Genomic DNA, 18,510 nt, shown 5'->3' with positions numbered 1-18,510 from the left:
GATGCAGGGCTCCACCCCAGGACTCCGGGATCAGGACCTGAGCCGAAGGCAGACGCTTAACCGACTCAGCCACCCAGGTGCCCCTGAGTTCAAAATCTAAAAAAAAAAAAAAATCTTTTAAAATTTCTCTTTCCCTTTTACCTTTTGTTTCTGTTGCATGCACCTTCCGGTCTTCACACTGCTTCCCAGCGTAAGCAGCGGATTCTAGCATGGCAGGGCCAGCTGGGAGGTCTGCATGCTTTGACTAGCTCTGTGCTTTTGAATGTGTCACTTTACCTCTTCTTGCTTTTGCCTCATCCTGAAAGGGAGGGAATTGGGCCCCATCAGTGGTTTCCCTTGTGGGGTCCCTACATGATACTGGTTCTATGAAGTCCGTGATGGAGCTGCTTTCAGAACTCCCACCTGGTTAGTGGAAATCATTACTTAGAACAGGCTGCACCTGCTAGCCACAGTGTGCTTTGGTTTTTGTTTTTGTTTTTTTTACCCCCTTCGGTTTAGTTTTATCATCAAAGCTCATGCTAATCACATTAGCAGTTATAAATGGAAAGCTGTTTGGTAAACTTTTAGTAGGAAAAGTTCCAAAACATTGAATTCATCATGGAAAATTAATGGGTCCTTGGGAACCACTGGGTTAAATGATCTCTAAGGTCGCTGGTGCAACTGATGTGGCCTCCTGAGGCCTTTTAGACTTCAAGGATGGTGTTATAAACTATCATTAGTCTTTCTTCTAAGGACAGTGTTATAAACTATCGTTATGGATTGTGCCTCTTTTTGGATACTCTAACAAAAATACTGTAGAACAAATTTGTAACATTGTAGACATTCATTTTGGAAATAAAAGCTAAACATTTGTATCAATATTTGAGGACCTTCTTACACCATTAAATAAAAAAAAATCAGATTTGTCTTTTTTTAAATTTTAATTCCAGTATGGTTAACATACAGTGTTAGTTTCAGGTGTACAATATAGTGATTCCAGAATTCTCTACATTACTCAGTGCTCATCAAGATAAGTGTACTATTAATCCCCTTCACCTCTTTCACCCATCCCCCACCTACCTCCCCTCTGGCAACCATCCATTTGTTCTCTAGTTAAGAGTCTGTTTTTCAGTTTGTCTCTTTTTTTCCCCCCTTGTTTTCTTAAATTCCACAGATGAATGAAATCACTCTTTCTCTGACTTAATTTCACTTAGCATTATACTCTCTAGCTCCATCCATGTTGTTGCAAATGACAGGATTTCATTCTTTTAGTAATATTCCATTGTATATACACCACATCTTTTTTACCCATTCATCTATCGATGGGCACTGGGGCTGTTTCCATAATTGGGCTATTGTAAATGATGCTGCTATACACGTAGGGGTGCATGTATCTTTTTGAATTAGTGTTTTCTTATTCTTCGGGTGAATACCCAGTAGTGCGATTACTGGATCATATGGTAATTCTATTTTTAACTTTTTGAGGAACCTCCATAGTGTTTTCCACAGTGACTGCACCAGTTTGCATTCCCACCAACAGTGCATGAGGGTTCCTTTTTCTCTACATCCTTTCTCTACATCCTTGCCAACACTTGTTTCTTATCTTCTCGATTTTAGCCATTCAGACCGGTGTGAGGTGATATCTCATTGTGACTTTGATTTGCATTTCCCTGATGATGAGTGATGTTGAGCTTCTTTTCATGTGTCTTTTGGCCATCTTGATGTCTTCTTTGGAAAAATGTTCATGTCTTCTGCCCATTTTTAATTGGATTATTTGTTTTTTGGGTGTTGAGTTGTAGAAGTTCTTTATATGTTTTGGATATTAACCCTTTATCAAATATGTCATTTGCAAATATCTTCTCCCATTCCATAGGTTGCCTTTTATTAATAAGTTTTGTTGATTGTTACCTTTGTTGTGCAGAAGCTTTTTAGTTTGATGTAGTCTCAATAGTTTAGTTTTGCTTTTGTTTCCCTGGCTTCAGGAGACCTATCTAGAAAAATGTTGCTAGGGCCGACGTCCGAGAAGTTACTGCCTGTGCTCTCTTCTAGGATCTTTATGGTTTCAGGTCTCACATTTAGGTCCTTAATCCATTTTGGGTTTATTTTTATGTATGGTGTAGGAAAGTGGTCCAGTTTCATTCTTCTGCATGTAGCTGACCAGTTTTCCCAGCACATTTATAAAAGAGACTGTCTTTTTCCCATTGCATATTCTTGCCTCCTTTGTCATAGATTAATTGACCATATAATCGTGGGCTTATTTCTAAGCTTTCTGTTCTGTTCCATTGATCTATGTGTCCAGATTTGTCATTTTTGAAGGCAAATGATCAAATGTTCAATCTTAACTAGTAATAAGAACAGTGCATATTAAGTGAGATTATTCACACCTATCAAGTAAAAAAGTATAAATTCTGTTAATACCAGGAGTGGGCAAGGAAGTGTCAATTAGTAAAACCACTTCAGAGAGCAGTTTATCAATACCTAGTGAAGTTTGAAGTACATATAACCTATAAGTTGGCACACTGCTTCTGGTTATGCATACTAGAGAAATGCTTCTACTCACAGAGACATGTTCAGGAATGCTGAGTGCAGCACTGTTTGTTGATGAAAAATTGGAAGCACCTTGGATAGTCATCATTAGAGGAGTAGATAAATTTGATGATTTGGTATATCCAATGTACAGTTAAAATGAGTCCTTATGTTTATGTGATGATACTGTGAAAAAAGAATGTAAAATATACCTTATTTGTGTAAAAATTTAAAATGTATAAAGCAATACTGTACATTGTTTATCAATACATATATACAAGTTTCTTTGCATATGTATACATAAATATACCCATGTATTCATAATAGACACGTCTATGCCTAATATGTGTAGGATCTGATGGCACGCATTTGATGTATGTGTATATGCCTGTCTGTGTACATATGGATCTGAGTGTTGGTGTCTGTGTAGATAGGTGCACATGTATTTGTGTATGTATGTTTGCATTTGGAATGTGAAGGATACTCCAGCCTCAGAGTAGTGTGTGCTCATCCCTGTGATGGGGAAGGGAGAATAGGCAGAAGGCTTTCAACTGGGTCTTTAATGTTTTGCATATTTAACCATTCATCAAAAATGGAAAGCGTTGGTGTTGAACCTGGGTGCCAGATATATGGGTTGATTTTTGTTCTCTGTATTTTTATGTATGTGTGAAGCATTTCATGTCTGTGAAAAACAAATCTGGATCAGCAGGGATCACATAGTTGGGGCCTGTATCACTGCCGTTTCTGGAAGCCTTAAACAGGCCTGGGAGTGGTACAGTAGCTGGGTTTTGCAATCTTCCAGTGAGAACTACTTTTGGTAGTGTTCCCCTGGACAAAGTGCATTATGATGACTGGAGGGTTTCTTGTCCTTTTTTTTTTTTTTTTTATGATCAAATTCTTCGTTGCTCTTTAGGTCAGCTGCAACTTGGAACCTCATCTGAGGGGCAATGTGTATGTTCAGTATCAATCGTAAGTATTCTGAACATAAACATCTTCACATTTTGTCTTGGTATAGTGTTGTAATTATGTTGCTGTCTGGGTTTTTCCCACTAAATAGATAGCTTTCATATGCATGGTATTTTTAAAAATGTAAATATTAAGAGCTGATACAGAAATATATAGAGAGGGGACTTTGAAAACGCATTTGTATTTCATTCGCTGGATACTTAACGTAGTTTTGAATCTTTTACAATGGTTATTCTTTTTACTTACATAGTTTTAATAATTAAAATACAAACTGAAAAGGGGGTAACTAGCATAGAGAAGAAATGGAAGCCCCGTGTAATCTCGGTGTGCTTTCCGCCCCCTAAGAGAGCAGTTGGTATAGCCTTTCTGCTTGTCCTGCTGTTTGTCTGGGACATGCTGTGGCTAATGGGTTAAATTAACCATTGTAGTAAGAAAAATAGCAATCCTTGCTAAGAAAGGAGAGGCTCTGACAATGGGAAACACCTGTGCATTTTTAATGGTCCAGTCTTTCAGTTTAAGCTGCTTTGACTCAAGCTGATTTCCATGCATCAGAACCTCTGGGAGGGTTAGTAAAAAGCGTTCCTGAATATACTGTGAGCTTTCAGGAGCTTGAATGCCCTCATGAGGACTCCCTAGTACAAAAGCAGTGAACTTGGTGGTCCTACGGTAAACTAGTAAAAAGGTTCATTAACAGTGGGGGTCATCTCCATAACAGAAAGTTACTGTAAAAGGCATCCTTTAATTTGTGGCTTTTTTTAAAGGGAAGAAGAATGTCAAGCAGCCCTTTCCCTGTTTAATGGACGATGGTACGCAGGACGGCAGCTCCAGTGCGAATTCTGCCCAGTGACCCGATGGAAAATGGCAATTTGTGGTAAAATACAACACAATGATTTGACCCTAGTGGTTCCACTGTTGTGTAAAGGGACATTCTTAAGGGAAAAAACACTTTTTTTTTAAGTTCAATGCAGGGCTTGAACTCACGACTCCGAGATCGAGACCTGAGCTGAGATCAAGAGTCAGATGCTCAACCGGCTGAGCCACCCAGGCGCCCCCAAAAAACAATCTTTTAAAGGAGTAAAACATAGCTTTTGCCTCCCAAACTAGACGAGCAGAGATCGTTATATCAAGAAGCTCGCGTGTTAGATCAGTGCTAGACCTTACGGGTCACTTTATGGACGAGGTGACTGAAGTGACAGTGTATCAGTGACAGAGTTGGGGCTAGAATTCCCGTCTTCTCACTCTCATTACTGGGCTTTAAAACTTGAGGAAGCCTGAGGAGTCGTGTTTGTGGGAAGCCACCTTTTCCTTGTTGCACGGGCGGAAGTGATCTCTCCTCATTGGCTCCCCTCACTCAAGCTGGGTTTTCCCCCCCATCTTTATCCCTAATGAATTTTCTGTCATCCTTGCCACCTAAAACGTTATAACATTGCCTGCCTTGCTTGAAAGACATGCTTTCGTGCAGTGGAGACTGATTATAGCTGTAGGATCCGGTCAGGGCGCATTCAGTCAGACTGACTCATCGGACTGTGGCCGCCAAGTCAAGGAATGAGTCAGTCCTTTGAGTAGCCAGTAGTTTTGGAGGCCTCATTATTTTTTCATTTTTGTTGGATGGGCTTAGCCAAACTATTTATTGTTGAATGACTCTGGAAGCAAAGAGCTGGAACTGTCAATGCCTTAGGGGAGCACTTTGCTTACCCTTTACTTTTCTTGACTTTACACTTGCCTGCTTAACACCTCTTATTAAAAAAATATATAATTTACAAAGTCTTTATCTTTGGCAGCCTGGTCTTAATGGATGCTGGCAGTTAAAAAACCATTGATTCAAGGGGGGAAAAAAAAAAAAGAATTTAGAATTCCTTGCTTTGGAAAGCAGAAGAACCATTATGCCTGAAATTTGAAAGCTTGTGGGCTGAAAGAGACGGAACTGTTTTTTTCCCTGAAGGCAGTTATTTTTGTCAGTTCCTGGGAATCCAGTGTGTTTTCAGTGAGGTACTTCTGAGTGTGACATTGGCCTCCCCCAAAACAGGAGACTATTTTACCTGCTTGCTTGCTTATTTATTTATTTGACAGAGACAGAGATAGCGAGAGCAGGAACACAAGCAAGGGGAGTGGGAGAGGGAGAAGCAGGCTTCCCGCGGAGCAGGGAGCCCGATGTGGGGCTCTATCCCAGGACCCTGGGATCATGACCTGAGCTGAAGGCAGACGCTTAACAACTGAGCCACCCAGGCACCCCAGTGCTTTTTTTTTTTTTTTTAAATAACAGCTTTGTTATTTTCCGAAGTAACTAATGATGTTGAGCATTTTTTGTGTGTCCTCATTATTGGCCATTTGTAAATCTTCCTTGGAGAGATGTCTAGATACTTTGCCTATTGTTAATTAGGTTGTCTTTTTATTATTGGGTTGTAAGAGTGCTTGGTCCGTTCTACAGACAAGCCTCTTATTGCAGACGTGATTGGCTAATATTTTCTCCCATTCTGTGGGTTGTCTGTTCACTTTGATGATGTCCTGTGAAGTACAAAAGTTTATAATTTTGATGAAATCCATTTTATCTATCTATCTATGTCTATCTATATTTTTTTGTTTGTACTTTTGGTGTCATACCTAAGAATCCATTGCTCAGCCCAGTGCCACAAAGATTTTACTTGTATGTCTTCCTCAGACAGTTGTATGGTTTCATGTCTTACATTTAGGACTCTGATCGATTTTGGCTTTTCGTATATAATATGTGGTAGGGAGGGATTTCACTTTTAACTGTTTTACATATCTGGGGAATTTACGGACTTAAAAAAAAAAGTTTGAAAGCCTCAAAAGGATCTCTTAAGTTGTTCAGATAGATTTCACCTGTGACAAGAATCTTCCATATTAAAAGCACTTGGTAAATTTAAAAGCGTTAGGCCAATGTTTCCCCTCTTCTTCTTCTTCTTTTTTTTTTTTAAAGATTTTATTTATTTGACAGAGAGAGACACAGCGAGAGCAGGAACACAAGCAGGGGGAGTGGGAGAGGGAGAAGCAGGCTTCCCGCGAAGCAGGGAGCCCGATGCGGGGCTCGATCCCAGGACCCTGGGATCGTGACCTGAGCCGAAGGCAGACGCTTAACGACTGAGCCACCCAGGCGCCCCTAGATTTGTTGTTTTTTTTTTTAAGATTTTATTTATTTATTTGACAGAGAGAGAGAGAGACAGCGAGATAGGGAACACAAGCAGGGGGAGTGGGAGAGGGAGAAGCAGGCTTCCCAGGGAGCAGGGAGCCCGATGCGGGGCTCGATCCCAGGACCCTGGGATCGTGACCTGAGCCGAAGGCAGACGCTTAACGACGGAGCCACCCAGGCTCCCCTCTTCTTCTTAAAGTATAAAGAAAATACTAAGCCGTCCACTTCTCAGAGGCTCTCTTTGGGCCAGTAGCCCTGTCCTGCCACCAGCATGCTGTCAGAGCGCCCTGTCACAGGGCCTCCCAAGGGCTGGGTGTTCAGTGTTAATTAGGGATCGACACCGTCCATCGGTGGGACGGTGAAACCCTAAAAAAAACAAAACAAAACACAAAACCCCAGTGTGGTCACCGTTTGTTCGGTTGCACCCCGCACCCTCATCCTGTCGGAGACCAGGGTATCGGCGTAATGAAAACTTCTGGTTTCGTTACCGCTCACAGTGCCGTTTGTTAGAGTGTTTGCGATTGTTTTGAAATTCTGGGAACCAGAGCTATGAGATCACTTTACATAGGCCGCTTTGAGATAATGCGCAGGAGGAGATAGGCCTGTCACGTCTGAACATCGGCAGTGTGCCTTCTGAAAAGGGTAAAGCGCCAGCAGTAAATGCTGTTTCCTCACTGTGCCCTTGCAGGTTTGTTTGAAATACAGCAGTGCCCACGAGGAAAACACTGCAACTTCCTGCATGTGTTCCGAAATCCCAACAATGAGTTTTGGGAGGCTAACAGAGACATCTACCTGTCTCCCGATCGGACCGGCCCCTCCTTCGGTAAGGGCTCGGAGAGGAGAGACAGGACGGGCCACCACGAGGAGTACTATGGGAGGCCCAGGAGGAGACGGAGCCCTAGCCCATCGCACTCCTACAAGAGGAACGGGGAAGCAGAGAGGAAAAGGAGAAGCAGGCGCCGGGGCCAGAAGTCTCACAAACACATGGCAAGGAGTCGCGAGAGGCACGTTTCACGAAGTAGAGCAAGGAAAAGGGCCCGCAGCCGGGGCCGGGGCAGCGGGAGCCAGAGCTCCTCTAGGTCCAGGAGCCGTGGCAGGAGGAGGTCAGGCAGCAGAGACAGAATTCTTCAGAGTCCCAAATGCAAATAAACGTACTTTGTTCTTACATGATTGTAGATCTTCTTTATGAGGGCTGCTTCATACTGGGGCCTAGGGGGCTCTGAGCTCAATGGCTGAGCAAGTCTGGCAGAACCCTATTTAAAAAGGCCTTTATGCTCTGATAAGCAGTGTGTTTGGTATAGAAAACCTAGACGACCTACAGTGTACGGATAGCCTGAAATCACCTGTAATCCTAACCCTTAGTGAGAACGTTAACATGGGAGCAGTGCTTACGCCTTCATTTCCTCCTCTTCTGCGTCTGCACACGTGGTTTTTTTTTTTTTTTCACAGAAAGATCATATATGGCTGCAGTTGAAAATGTTTTTTTCTCCTCCACCAAACCTCCTATTTCATCAAGCCTCTTCTTTTTCTCACTGCCCAGCGTGGACCTATCCCTTTATTCAACCATACCCCTATTGTTGGATTTTAAATTACCTTTAATTTTGCACTATTAAAGAATCTAGTGCTATAAACAGTCCTGTTGTGGATTTCCTTAAATACTTTCACACATTTTTGACCGTTTCCTTACGATAAATTATGTTACATCAAGAGCTAGGACTCCTGAAGCGTTTCCAAATTGCCCTCCAGAAAGGCTACAACAATAAGTTTTGCTGTTCTCACACCACCAAGTTCATCTTTGCCGATTTGGTAAATTTTATGTTTAACTGTTTTCTCTACGTATTGGCTCAGCCACTTTTTCTGTATTTAATGACTGTTAAATTTGGTTGTTTACCCTTTATTAATAATCTCTTGGGTTTTTCTACATGCAATAGCTGAGCAGCTTTTTGACTTTAAAATTCCTTTTGTTTTAAAGTACTTAAAGGGTAAAGTCCGTTTATTTCCTCTCCCTCCTGTCCCGTATTCACAGCCCCTTCTCAGCTGGAGGTTCTCCATGAGGGGCTGCATCTTTCTTATAGTGTGTTGGAGAGCTGTTGAGATAGAGGTAAGTCTTATTTCTGTCATCTTTAGGAAAATGAGGGTCATTGCTACTGAATCTGCCTGGTGTTAAAGCAATTCTCATTTAAAAAGTGGTCAGAGAACCTTCTGTTTAAAAAAAAAGCTTAAGGCAAAAAATACCATTCTTCGATTTCAGATCATAAAAAAGAAAAGATGCTCTTATACTTACACGTTTTTAATTTTCTTTGTAAACTTTCCATTGCCATACTGGACATCTTGAATTTCAGAGTATGTGGCTTTTGGCAACTTGGGATTTGGAAATAAGGGCTTAAGGATGCACAAAGTATTGAAGCTAACAGAAAGGGAAAGAAATTTCAAGATTGGGATTTCTGAGTAAGGTTATGTGTTGAAAGTGAGAGTTCTTAATATGTAGCCTATAAAAGTACTATTAGTATGGTCCAGAAATCATTTTACTTTAAAAATTGATTTGTTCAATTTTAAATGCCTGCTTTACCCTAAAAATGATTGAAAATTTTCTGTAATTACCTACTGGATTCACTAATGCTGAATAACGATCACTAAATCCAGTATTTTTCAGTACTTCCCTAAATACGGCCAAGATATGCATAATTAAAGGTGGTATCCCGAGCTGAATAGCCTTCATAGATCATGGAGGACAAAATAGGATAAACACCAGCTTGTGCTCAAGGTAATTATGAGATGATGGGGTCTTTCTCTCCAGTGTTCATGGGCACTGCAGTGTGGAGGGAGGGAGAGAGCAGTTTTCAGCCAGTGGACTGGTCCATTATCCTGATAAATGTCCATCTTGAACTTAAATGTATTACTGTTTCTTAAACTTATAACCTGATTACTATTTATGATTTAAACATTCCAGCTCTACAGTGCCAGCAGAAGCCCATCAGGCCTGTTTTCAGTGAATAAACCAGATGAGTGTTGGAGACGCTCCATGTCTGCAAGTATCTTTTTAGCAGACTAGAAACTTGATGGTAGTTGATGCCTTGTTCTTTAATATCCTTGCTTTACTATGTAATATTTCCCATCTGCAGTTAGTAGGAGGTCCCTTAACTATCATAACCAAAGCTTTGAGTTGCTGCTTCTACTAGGCGGCAGTTTGTAAATACCAGTTCATTTTGGCGAGCGTACTAGCACCTCCAGTGCTGGTGGTGGGGGGTGCTGGGGGTTGGGGATCTGGTTGATTTGCAATACCTTTGATTACCTGGAGTAACGAGAGTTGCTCATTCAGAAAGTAGAAACGTCAACTGCATCAAGGTTTTAAAAGCGGCATTTATTGATTGAAAATAAATGTGTAGATAAACTCTCAGCGTGGAAGCCACATTATTTTTTAGTGAGCTTTAAGTACATGAAAACTTATATCTTCCATCATTTGTCTTGTGTGTGCTTTTAGCATCCACCTTCAAATGGAGGTGAATTTTCGACATTTTACTGAGAAAAATTTAAAATTCTTTCAGCAGCTCCCCATAGTTTGACAAAGTTTTGCAAAGAGAAAGATAAAAACAGACTACAGTGGTGTATGTTGAACATTTATTACAACTAATTGGTGATGTGATAAAGACAGTGCTAACACGGCCTGAATATGTATTGGTCACAATCACAACAAAGCTTAATCCAGCCCAGCAGATACAAATGAAAGTGTAAACCACGAAGACATGTTTACATATACAGAAGTATGTATAAAAGTGACACTGAAACAACTGTATAGCTTTAAAAAAACACAGGGCCCACTAATGTCATTTTACCTCATTCAACTCTGTTTTACATGAAACGTGCTGTCTGTCTGCTTTTGTAAGATTTCTGATAACTAGGCATTGCCATGGAAGGGAAGGAAGCTGCCCTAAAGTTTGCAGCACTTGTTAAGTGGAGGGAAGCAAAAGAAACTTGGCCGTTAACAAGCACCCCAGGAGGAGCATTCGTGCTTTAAACAATGACTTAAGCAACATTTTGTGAAGAGAAGAACACATTTTTCTGTAAGGTAATGTTGTGAAGAGTTCCGGTAAGTCAATGTATCCATTTTTATTTGGGGGCATCAAAAACCATCCAAGTCACTAACTGGTTATGACCACAAAAAAAATTTGTCTCAGGAGTTGAATGTTCCTTGGCCTTAAAAGCAACGTGCTCACTATTAAACAGTCGATCTCTGTTCCTCAACCCCGGCTTGGAAAGCCGGAGAAATAATTTTTAGTGTAAAACACATCATTTCAATTTAGTCATTTGTGTATTCCCTTTAAGTATGTAGTTTCCAATAAGGAATAAATAATGGTATAAATTTTGTTCCTTTTTTTTTTTTTTTTAAGTCTTGAACAGTTAAATTTTAATTCATTTGGTATGTGAGTATCAATTCCCTTTATTCTCATATATGCTGAAATGCTACACACTAGTCTTTGGTTTCATAAAACCAGGTTTCATATTATAATTTAAGTGTCCTTTGCCAAAGATGGTAATTAATGAACGTATATTGCCTGATTGTGTCATTCTAATAGATACATGATTAGATTGAGAGAAACAGATCTGTAAACTTTAAAATATCCAGAAATGGTACCTTTCTTTTCCTGCATCACTCTAATTCGTATTTAAGTCCCTTATCACTTGATTAACCGAAGTTCCCTTTAAAAAAAAATTTTGTGTAGGCCTGAATGAAGCAGCTTAGCAAAACAGTAATACTGACAAGACGTCATCTTATACCATTAGCTAACATGGACATGAAGGCAGTGGCCATCTACAGTGTGACCACAAGAAGTCATCAACAAGGGAGGAGAGTTATGTCAGTCCAATTTCTTCAAGGACACTACGTGGGGTTTCAGCTTCCTGTGGAGGGAAAATGTGAGACTCTGGTAAGCAGATCCGGGGAGGCTAGAGAATGTGAAATTGACACGGAAGGATGTGCAAGTTTCACAGAACAGTGCAAGCAAGTCATTGGTTTGGGCACATTCGAATACTGAGAGCAGGCAGTTATTTAGGGTTTTGCGCCCCAAACGTCAGAGACCACAGAAGGATATTTTGAGCATGCATCAAATACCTACTGATTACCTGCCAATGTGCTGGGCCCCGCTACTGCCACACAAAAAGCAGGCAAACCCACTGGCAATTTAGGAAATCATTGCTATCGAATTAGCTACAGGAAAGGTAAGTTACCTTAGTGTTAAAATCGAAAGCCTCCCCGAAATAAAAAGCAGGGAAAACCCAGAGTTCTCCTGAATCTTCACATAATTTTGTTTTCCATGCTTTTGTTTTTTATCATTTGGGTCACATGTATTTATAGAAATGTCTTCCTCTGGGTCTTGACTCAGTTTTTGACTTTAACTGTCCCCAGCAGCACGCCTTCAGAAACTCACCTTCCCAGCCCTCCCCTGGGCAACCAGTGGCTTCAGGGGAGGCAACATAATAGAAAGAATAGTCTAGGACCAAAGGCATTTTTTGGCTTATGCCACAACCAGTACTCATTTTTAAATGTCAAAGGCAGACAAAAAAAGCAGGCATAGCTAGAAAAAAATTATTAAAAATTTTCCAAAGTGGGGCGCCTGGGTGGCTCAGTTGGTTAAGCGACTGCCTTCAGCTCAGGTCATGATCCTGGAGTCCCGGGATCGAGTCCCGCATCGGGCTCCTTGCTCAGCAGGGAGCCTGCTTCTCCCTCTGACCCTCCTCCCTCTCATGCTCTCTGTCTCTCATTCTCTCTGTCTCTCATTCTCTCTCTCTCAAATAAATAAATAAAATCTTTAAAAAAAAATTTTTTTTTTCCAAAGTGGCTGATTGTGCATATCACAAAACAGGACCAGGTCAAATTCAGGTATTACTTGCAACAATTTTGTAATTAAAAGGCATTCGACAATTTAATGGAGAAAATGCAGTTTTTAGCATCCAATAATAAATAACTTACTTTTGCATCCTAATTGTGGTACAGCACAAAACAAGGAAAAGAAAAATATTAAACCATAAATCCATACATTAGATTTAATTGTATATAAGCATTACATGGAGTAATCTTAAGTAAATTAAACTCTAGCCTGTTTCCTGATTTGGAAAACAAGGATCACAGTACTTACCTTCATACATAGACATTTAAGGGAGAGAAGGCTTAGTGCCAGACTTCTAGAAAAGTGCTCAAAAAATGTTAACTGGTAGCATTACACGATTGAGACCTACCTACATGAAGGTATTTAGCATTCAGTACTAAATAAAATATTATAAACCAACTCTGTATAAAGTTCACATGATGATCTTTTAGTAGGTTTATTAACGAAAAATGGGTAAAAATCGGCTTTGGTAGGGAAAAAAAAAAAGGGTTTTTATGAAGTATTCTTGCCCTTGCCCCCGACATCAAACCTCACCCTAACCAGGCTACATCAAAATATATATAGGGGATAGGAAAACAAGTTAAACATTGCCACAAGATTACAATCCACCAAATACAGAATGGAAGATATTCTACAGCATGGGTGACTCGGTTAAAAAAAAAAAAAAAAAAATGGCAGGGGAGAAAAGCAGAGGAGTTGTTAAAGATGAAAAGACTTAAGAGACATCAACCAGATACAATGTGAGCCTTAGTGGGCATCTGGTTCTAACAAACCCAATTACAGAAATGCAATTTTCAGGCAATTAGGAAAAACTGAACCAGGAACAAGATGTTGAGAGTTACTGTTAATTTTGGGGGTGTGTGGTTACTTCTGTCTCTTGGTGATACATACTGAAGTATCGAAGATGAAATGATGTCCAGGGCTTGCTTTTAAAATGCTGAGGCCAAAATGGAGGGGGTGGTGGGAAACAGATAATGCAACAAGCATATGACTATAGGTATTGAGTTGAGGGGTGTTGAAGCTGAATGATGTGCACATGAAGGTTCCTTCTACTGTTTTATTTGCATGTCTCAGAGTTTTCGTGATAGTTTTTAAAGAAAGTCTAATGGAAAAGATGCAGCACTCCCAAGAATGATGTAAACCAGACTCTTTGATTTATGTTTAGCTTTAAACACTAAATATATGGACATCTGAATCACATACATCCTAAATAAAGGAAATGATTTAAAAATAATCATTTGCATTTAACCCTTGAACAACACGGATATGAACTGTACAGGTCCATTTTATACGGAGGCTTTTTACCATACAGTACTGTAAGTGTATTTTCCTTAACATTTTTTCTCCAGCTTACTTTACTGTAGGAATACAGTATACAATACATACACAAAAGATGTGTTAATGGAATGTTGAGGTTATCGGTAAGGTTTCCAGTCAGCAGTTGGCTATTAAGTTTGTGGGGAGTCAAACGTTATATATGTGGGTTTTCAACTGCCTGGGAGGGTCAGTGCTCCTAACCCCCCCTCATTGTTCATAGGTCAACTGTAATGTTAAATAGTTTTTAAAAACACCATACAACCTTTAATGCATTTATTAAAAGATGCCTACATTGAATTCTATACAGCTAACATTCTTCCCTTATCCATGTAAAAATGGCTCTCATTCTATTCCCTGGAACTGGTCACATTTCCCCTGTGTGCTTACTGCCTGCAGTCCTGTATAGCATTTCATGAAGAGAACCATGTTACTTATCAAATATGCATTATTTAAAATATGTGTCCTTTCTAAAAGGCCTGGCTTAAAGGAATCATTTATACGTTTTACTCCTTGAGGCTTGTACAAATAGTACATTAGTTTCTTTTACAAATTGTGTCCATAGTATAAAATGTAATTTTCCCATGTTGACACTGAAACTGTAGCTCAAAATTACCTAGAAGGACTGGTAGCTAAAGTAGTCACATTCCTAGAAACAAAGTAGAATGGTGGTTACCAAGGGCTGAGGGGAAGGGAAATGGAGAGTTGTTTAATGGATACAGTTTCGGTTTCACAGGAGGAAACATTTCTGGACGTCAGTTGCACAACACTGTGAACATACTTAACAGTACTGAACTGTAAACTTAACAGAATTTGCCAGCTTAACCACTTTTGTTTTTTTTACACGATTTAATAAAATTACCTGGAAAAACCAAGATATAAAATATATTATTTGTCAAAAGGGATGGAGAAGAAAAAAGTCATTCACATGAGACAAAGTACATGCAATACTTTTATTTTAGACGTGCAAGAAAAGCGGTTTCAGAATCTATGAATTGAAAGCAAGCAGCTGTATACAAATAACAAAAGAAGCAACATCTTGTTACAGCTCAGCACACAGCATCCAAAGCAAACCGGCAGAAGACAATGCATATTCAGCATTAAAACCAGACGAATCACATCTTGCAGGGTGGGAGGAGGGACAGAGGAAAAAAAATGGAAATGGAAGACCAATGTTTCCCAATGCTTTCAATGTATAATGCTAAGTTTCTCATTTGATAGCCCATCCAGGTGCTTCAAATGTAATGCAGGACATAGAGAATGGAACAGACCGCTCTGCATACCCGCCTAATCTACATTTTCACAGGTCTTCTTTCAGTGGTAAACCTGTTTGAGCGTCTTCTGAATTTGTTTACTGATAACTTACTTAGTAGGCTTTAAACTCTCTAGATAGGAACAATGAATTATTTGGTACTTTTATAATAAAATAAGTTGCATGTTTTATTAAAGGTATACACAACGATCAATATTAAAAGTCTTAACATAAAACCAGAGTTAACAAATCATTAAATATTTAAATGAAGACAATATATACTATAAAAGCATAACTAGTAAAATATTAGTATTTAAACTGAGTATTAGAATTTTCCTATTGAACAAGAGATACTGCAGCAGAGACTTCTGACACAGCTTTCTGATCATTTGTCAAGGGACTGTTCAGTACTGTCCAGTGTAAATGTGACTGAATAGAGGTGCATCACGAACTTAAGAACTGTGAATGTTTTACCCTTAAATACCACGTGAAGTACAGATTTTACTTTCTGGAATTATTTCCAAATACACTTTTATGGGATACATTAGAATACGTTAGCTCATATAGGCTGTCATACAGTCACACGAAATAGAATTTCTTTTGAAGACCAAGCCACACTATATAGGTTACTGCACTGCTTATTTTGCCATAGCGTTTCCACTATATTTTCTTTGGTGAACCATTTTAATGATGGCTAAATTTTCCTCTTACAAGATTTTAATCATAGATGGTTCGTAGATGATGACGTGTATGTGTTTAAGATGAAATACTACTCAAAACAAACATTCATAGGTCATATCTCAAGTAGAAATTAAACCAGTTGCGAGCAGGACTAAACTACATCAAGATCACATATAGAACGAAAATAAAACAGAAAAAGAAAAATGAGGACAGGAAAAACAATTACAATTGAAAGGTATTAGTTCTGAAATACTCTATTATACAAGATAGTCACCAAGCTGAGGATATTTTCTTTCATAAGTATATCAGCTCTCTATTTCCTCTGTGAAATTCTGCATACACGATGAGTAGTCATTTAGTACACAGGGACATTAAAATATTCATGACGTGGCTACAAAAGAAATGCATACATTCTTACACAGTATACAAACTGACAGACACAATCAGATTTCTAGAATGTTTAGTGCACAGTAAAGAAAAGGAAACTTAAATTTTTGTTTTTGTTCTTTGGTTTATGTCTGAACATTTAACTTCTAAACAGTGCTTAGGAGTTCCGATTCAATTTCTTTTAGTAACTTTATATAATGATAAATCAAAATGACCTATATCCTACAAAATCCAAAAGCACTGTTACTAACAGGCTGAAAAGATTTTCAGTGTAAAATCGTCTGGTCAATACTGAGTTAACTGAAAATTCTATTAGAATACTACCTCCCGCCAGCCTTCAAGTATATCAGGATTTTATTACACAAAGTAAAGGAATTTAATCCCTTAATGAAAATCATTACATCCTTTGGTGACCATAAACTCTTCTACAGATCCTAAAGGAAAATCTCTGCCAAGAAAAAGTGGAGAAGTAGTCACCCATTTGGTATTTTAAGTAGCAATGGAGGTCTTTAATGGTTCACTTAGCTTGAAAAAAATTCCAAAGACTATGCCTTTGAGACTAAGGATATTATTTTTTACTAAAAGGCGAAAGATTTATGCGATCTGAAGAGAAACCAGAGTATAGGATATTATTTTTTAAAATAATCCTCAAGATAGATTTTAAAGAACTCTCCAAAAAGATTTGTTAGATGTCTATGCCTACAAATGTATGTAAATAGAGATTTCTCATATCAACGAGGTAACCTGAGGTGAGGTTTTAAACTGACCCGAGAGTGTCCAGAGATGGATTTCTAGGGACTCGAAGAATCCCCTAGAGGCAAAATTACATACAGATTTTCCTGAGAAGAGGGCCCATGGCTCTTCGGACTCTCAAAGGGATTATACCCCTGCCAAAAGGCTTGTGACTCAAAGTTTAAAACTGCTCATTTGAGGGCTTGTAAAATATCCTCATTTTAACACTAAAGTTGGCATTTTGAAATGTTAGGCTACAAAGTCATGTAAACTGTTCAAATATGTAACAGATCCCTTATACAATAACCATTAAATACAAAAGTATCTGAGAAGCGCCAGTTAAATTTTAATCCTCAGATAATTCTTAAAACAGTTTAAAAAGAGATAGTTTTGCCTTTTTTCCCCCACTCAGAATACAGTGGCATGAACCAGCAAGTTAAAATAATACTAGTAGTAATAAACCCAAATGCTTCACTTTCTTAGAGAAGCTCTCATTTTCATAGGGGAATCCTATTTATCTATTTCTGTACCAATGACATTAGTACTTCACAGTATTTAATAATACTTTTTTGTCAATGAACCTCTGAACCTATTTCAGTATTCTCTGTGTAAAAAAATAAATTGTAAGTCCCAATGATGGATCATTATCAGAGTAAAATTCCCTATGAAAAGATCAGTTAAAGGAAGTACTGGGACTATCCCTTGGGATTTAATGTAATTAAACTTTTCAGGTAATGCTAAAATATAAATAACAAACTTGACAAAATTATAAGTACAAACTGAATTCATAGATCCTACTACATTTTGATGCATGTCAGTACTCCAGCACGTATTCTAGTACGCTTTCTTACACCCAATGAAACTCTTGCTGTGATACATATTCTCTGTTTTCTGGAGAGAGAACAAGAAAAGTTTAAGTCTGTCAACCTTTCACCTACATACCAGTTCTTTGAGACTTTATAAAATTATAGCTTTTCATCTTTTTTGTTTTCTCTCTTAATTTTATACACACTATGGGAAAACCAACCATGGAGAGCTTATGCCCACTGAAAGAAAAGAGAAAGGTAGTTTCCCCAAATAGGGCTGAGCACACGGCTGTTCCTCCCCAGAAGAGACTTACTAGGAAAGGCAACAAACAATTCTTAAACCAAGACTGCCCAGCATTTCTGACCTTTTACTACATTAGTAAAGGAAAGGGTAGATGATAAGCCAAACTATTCTTTATAGCTAATGATCCATATTAGTATACTTAAACAAGAAATTAGCATCCATCAATTGTGAAGAATATTCTTCATAGGGAGAAAACCCTCTTCGTTGGAAAAACACCCTTGAAGAAGAAAAACCCTAAAATGCACAAAAATAATGTATTCTTTTACCACTCTTAAGTTGCTATAACATGTTTTCTTCAATAATTTCTCAGTTTAGACAGCGTCTGAAAAAGTTGTGCTAAAAATGCCTTAATGACCAACTAACCTTTAAGGTTGATTTTAAGCTAAATGATACAGGTATGCCCGTATTAACCAAGTTATATCTTCTCTTATATACAAAGAAAATATTATAGAAGATTGAATATAACTCCAGTATTCTGGGCCCTCACACCACCAGGACATCTTCTGAGTCATGGAATAATTAAGAACTGG

The 18,510-nt window shown here is 38.7% G+C and overlaps 2 protein-coding genes across 5 annotated transcripts in view; one reads left to right on the top strand and one right to left on the bottom strand.

The window, feature by feature from the left end:
- ZRSR2 (zinc finger CCCH-type, RNA binding motif and serine/arginine rich 2) overlaps positions 1 to 7,784 on the top strand; it is a 28,616-nt gene extending 20,832 nt beyond the window's left edge. The window contains exons 8-10 of the mRNA XM_081807977.1: positions 3,419 to 3,474; positions 4,233 to 4,342; positions 7,308 to 7,784. Coding sequence (XP_081664103.1) covers positions 3,419 to 3,474; positions 4,233 to 4,342; positions 7,308 to 7,768 — 627 coding nt within the window. The 3' untranslated portion in view covers positions 7,769 to 7,784. The remainder of the gene's footprint in view (positions 1 to 3,418; positions 3,475 to 4,232; positions 4,343 to 7,307) is intronic.
- A 2,177-nt stretch (positions 7,785 to 9,961) lies between these two features.
- The window catches only part of AP1S2 (adaptor related protein complex 1 subunit sigma 2), a 29,238-nt gene continuing 20,689 nt past the window's right edge, over positions 9,962 to 18,510 (bottom strand). For 2 of the 4 annotated variants that reach the window (XR_014141391.1, XM_081809127.1), the window contains one exon: positions 9,962 to 11,518. Coding sequence is in view for 3 of the 4 variants with exons in the window: in XM_081809127.1 (XP_081665253.1) it covers positions 11,471 to 11,518 (48 nt within the window). In the remaining variant the exon portion in view is untranslated. Of the gene's footprint in view, positions 16,143 to 17,451; positions 17,762 to 18,510 lie in introns of those variants that run through there. The other 2 variants (XM_081809128.1, XM_081809126.1) reach the window with 2 other exon arrangements.

This window comes from Leptonychotes weddellii, chromosome X (genome assembly GCF_054177405.1).
Source record: "Leptonychotes weddellii isolate Sample4059 chromosome X, ASM5417740v2, whole genome shotgun sequence".
Lineage (NCBI taxonomy): Eukaryota > Metazoa > Chordata > Mammalia > Carnivora > Phocidae > Leptonychotes > Leptonychotes weddellii.
Note: the sequence above shows the minus strand (reverse complement) of the source record. Positions and strands in the feature narration are given on the sequence as shown.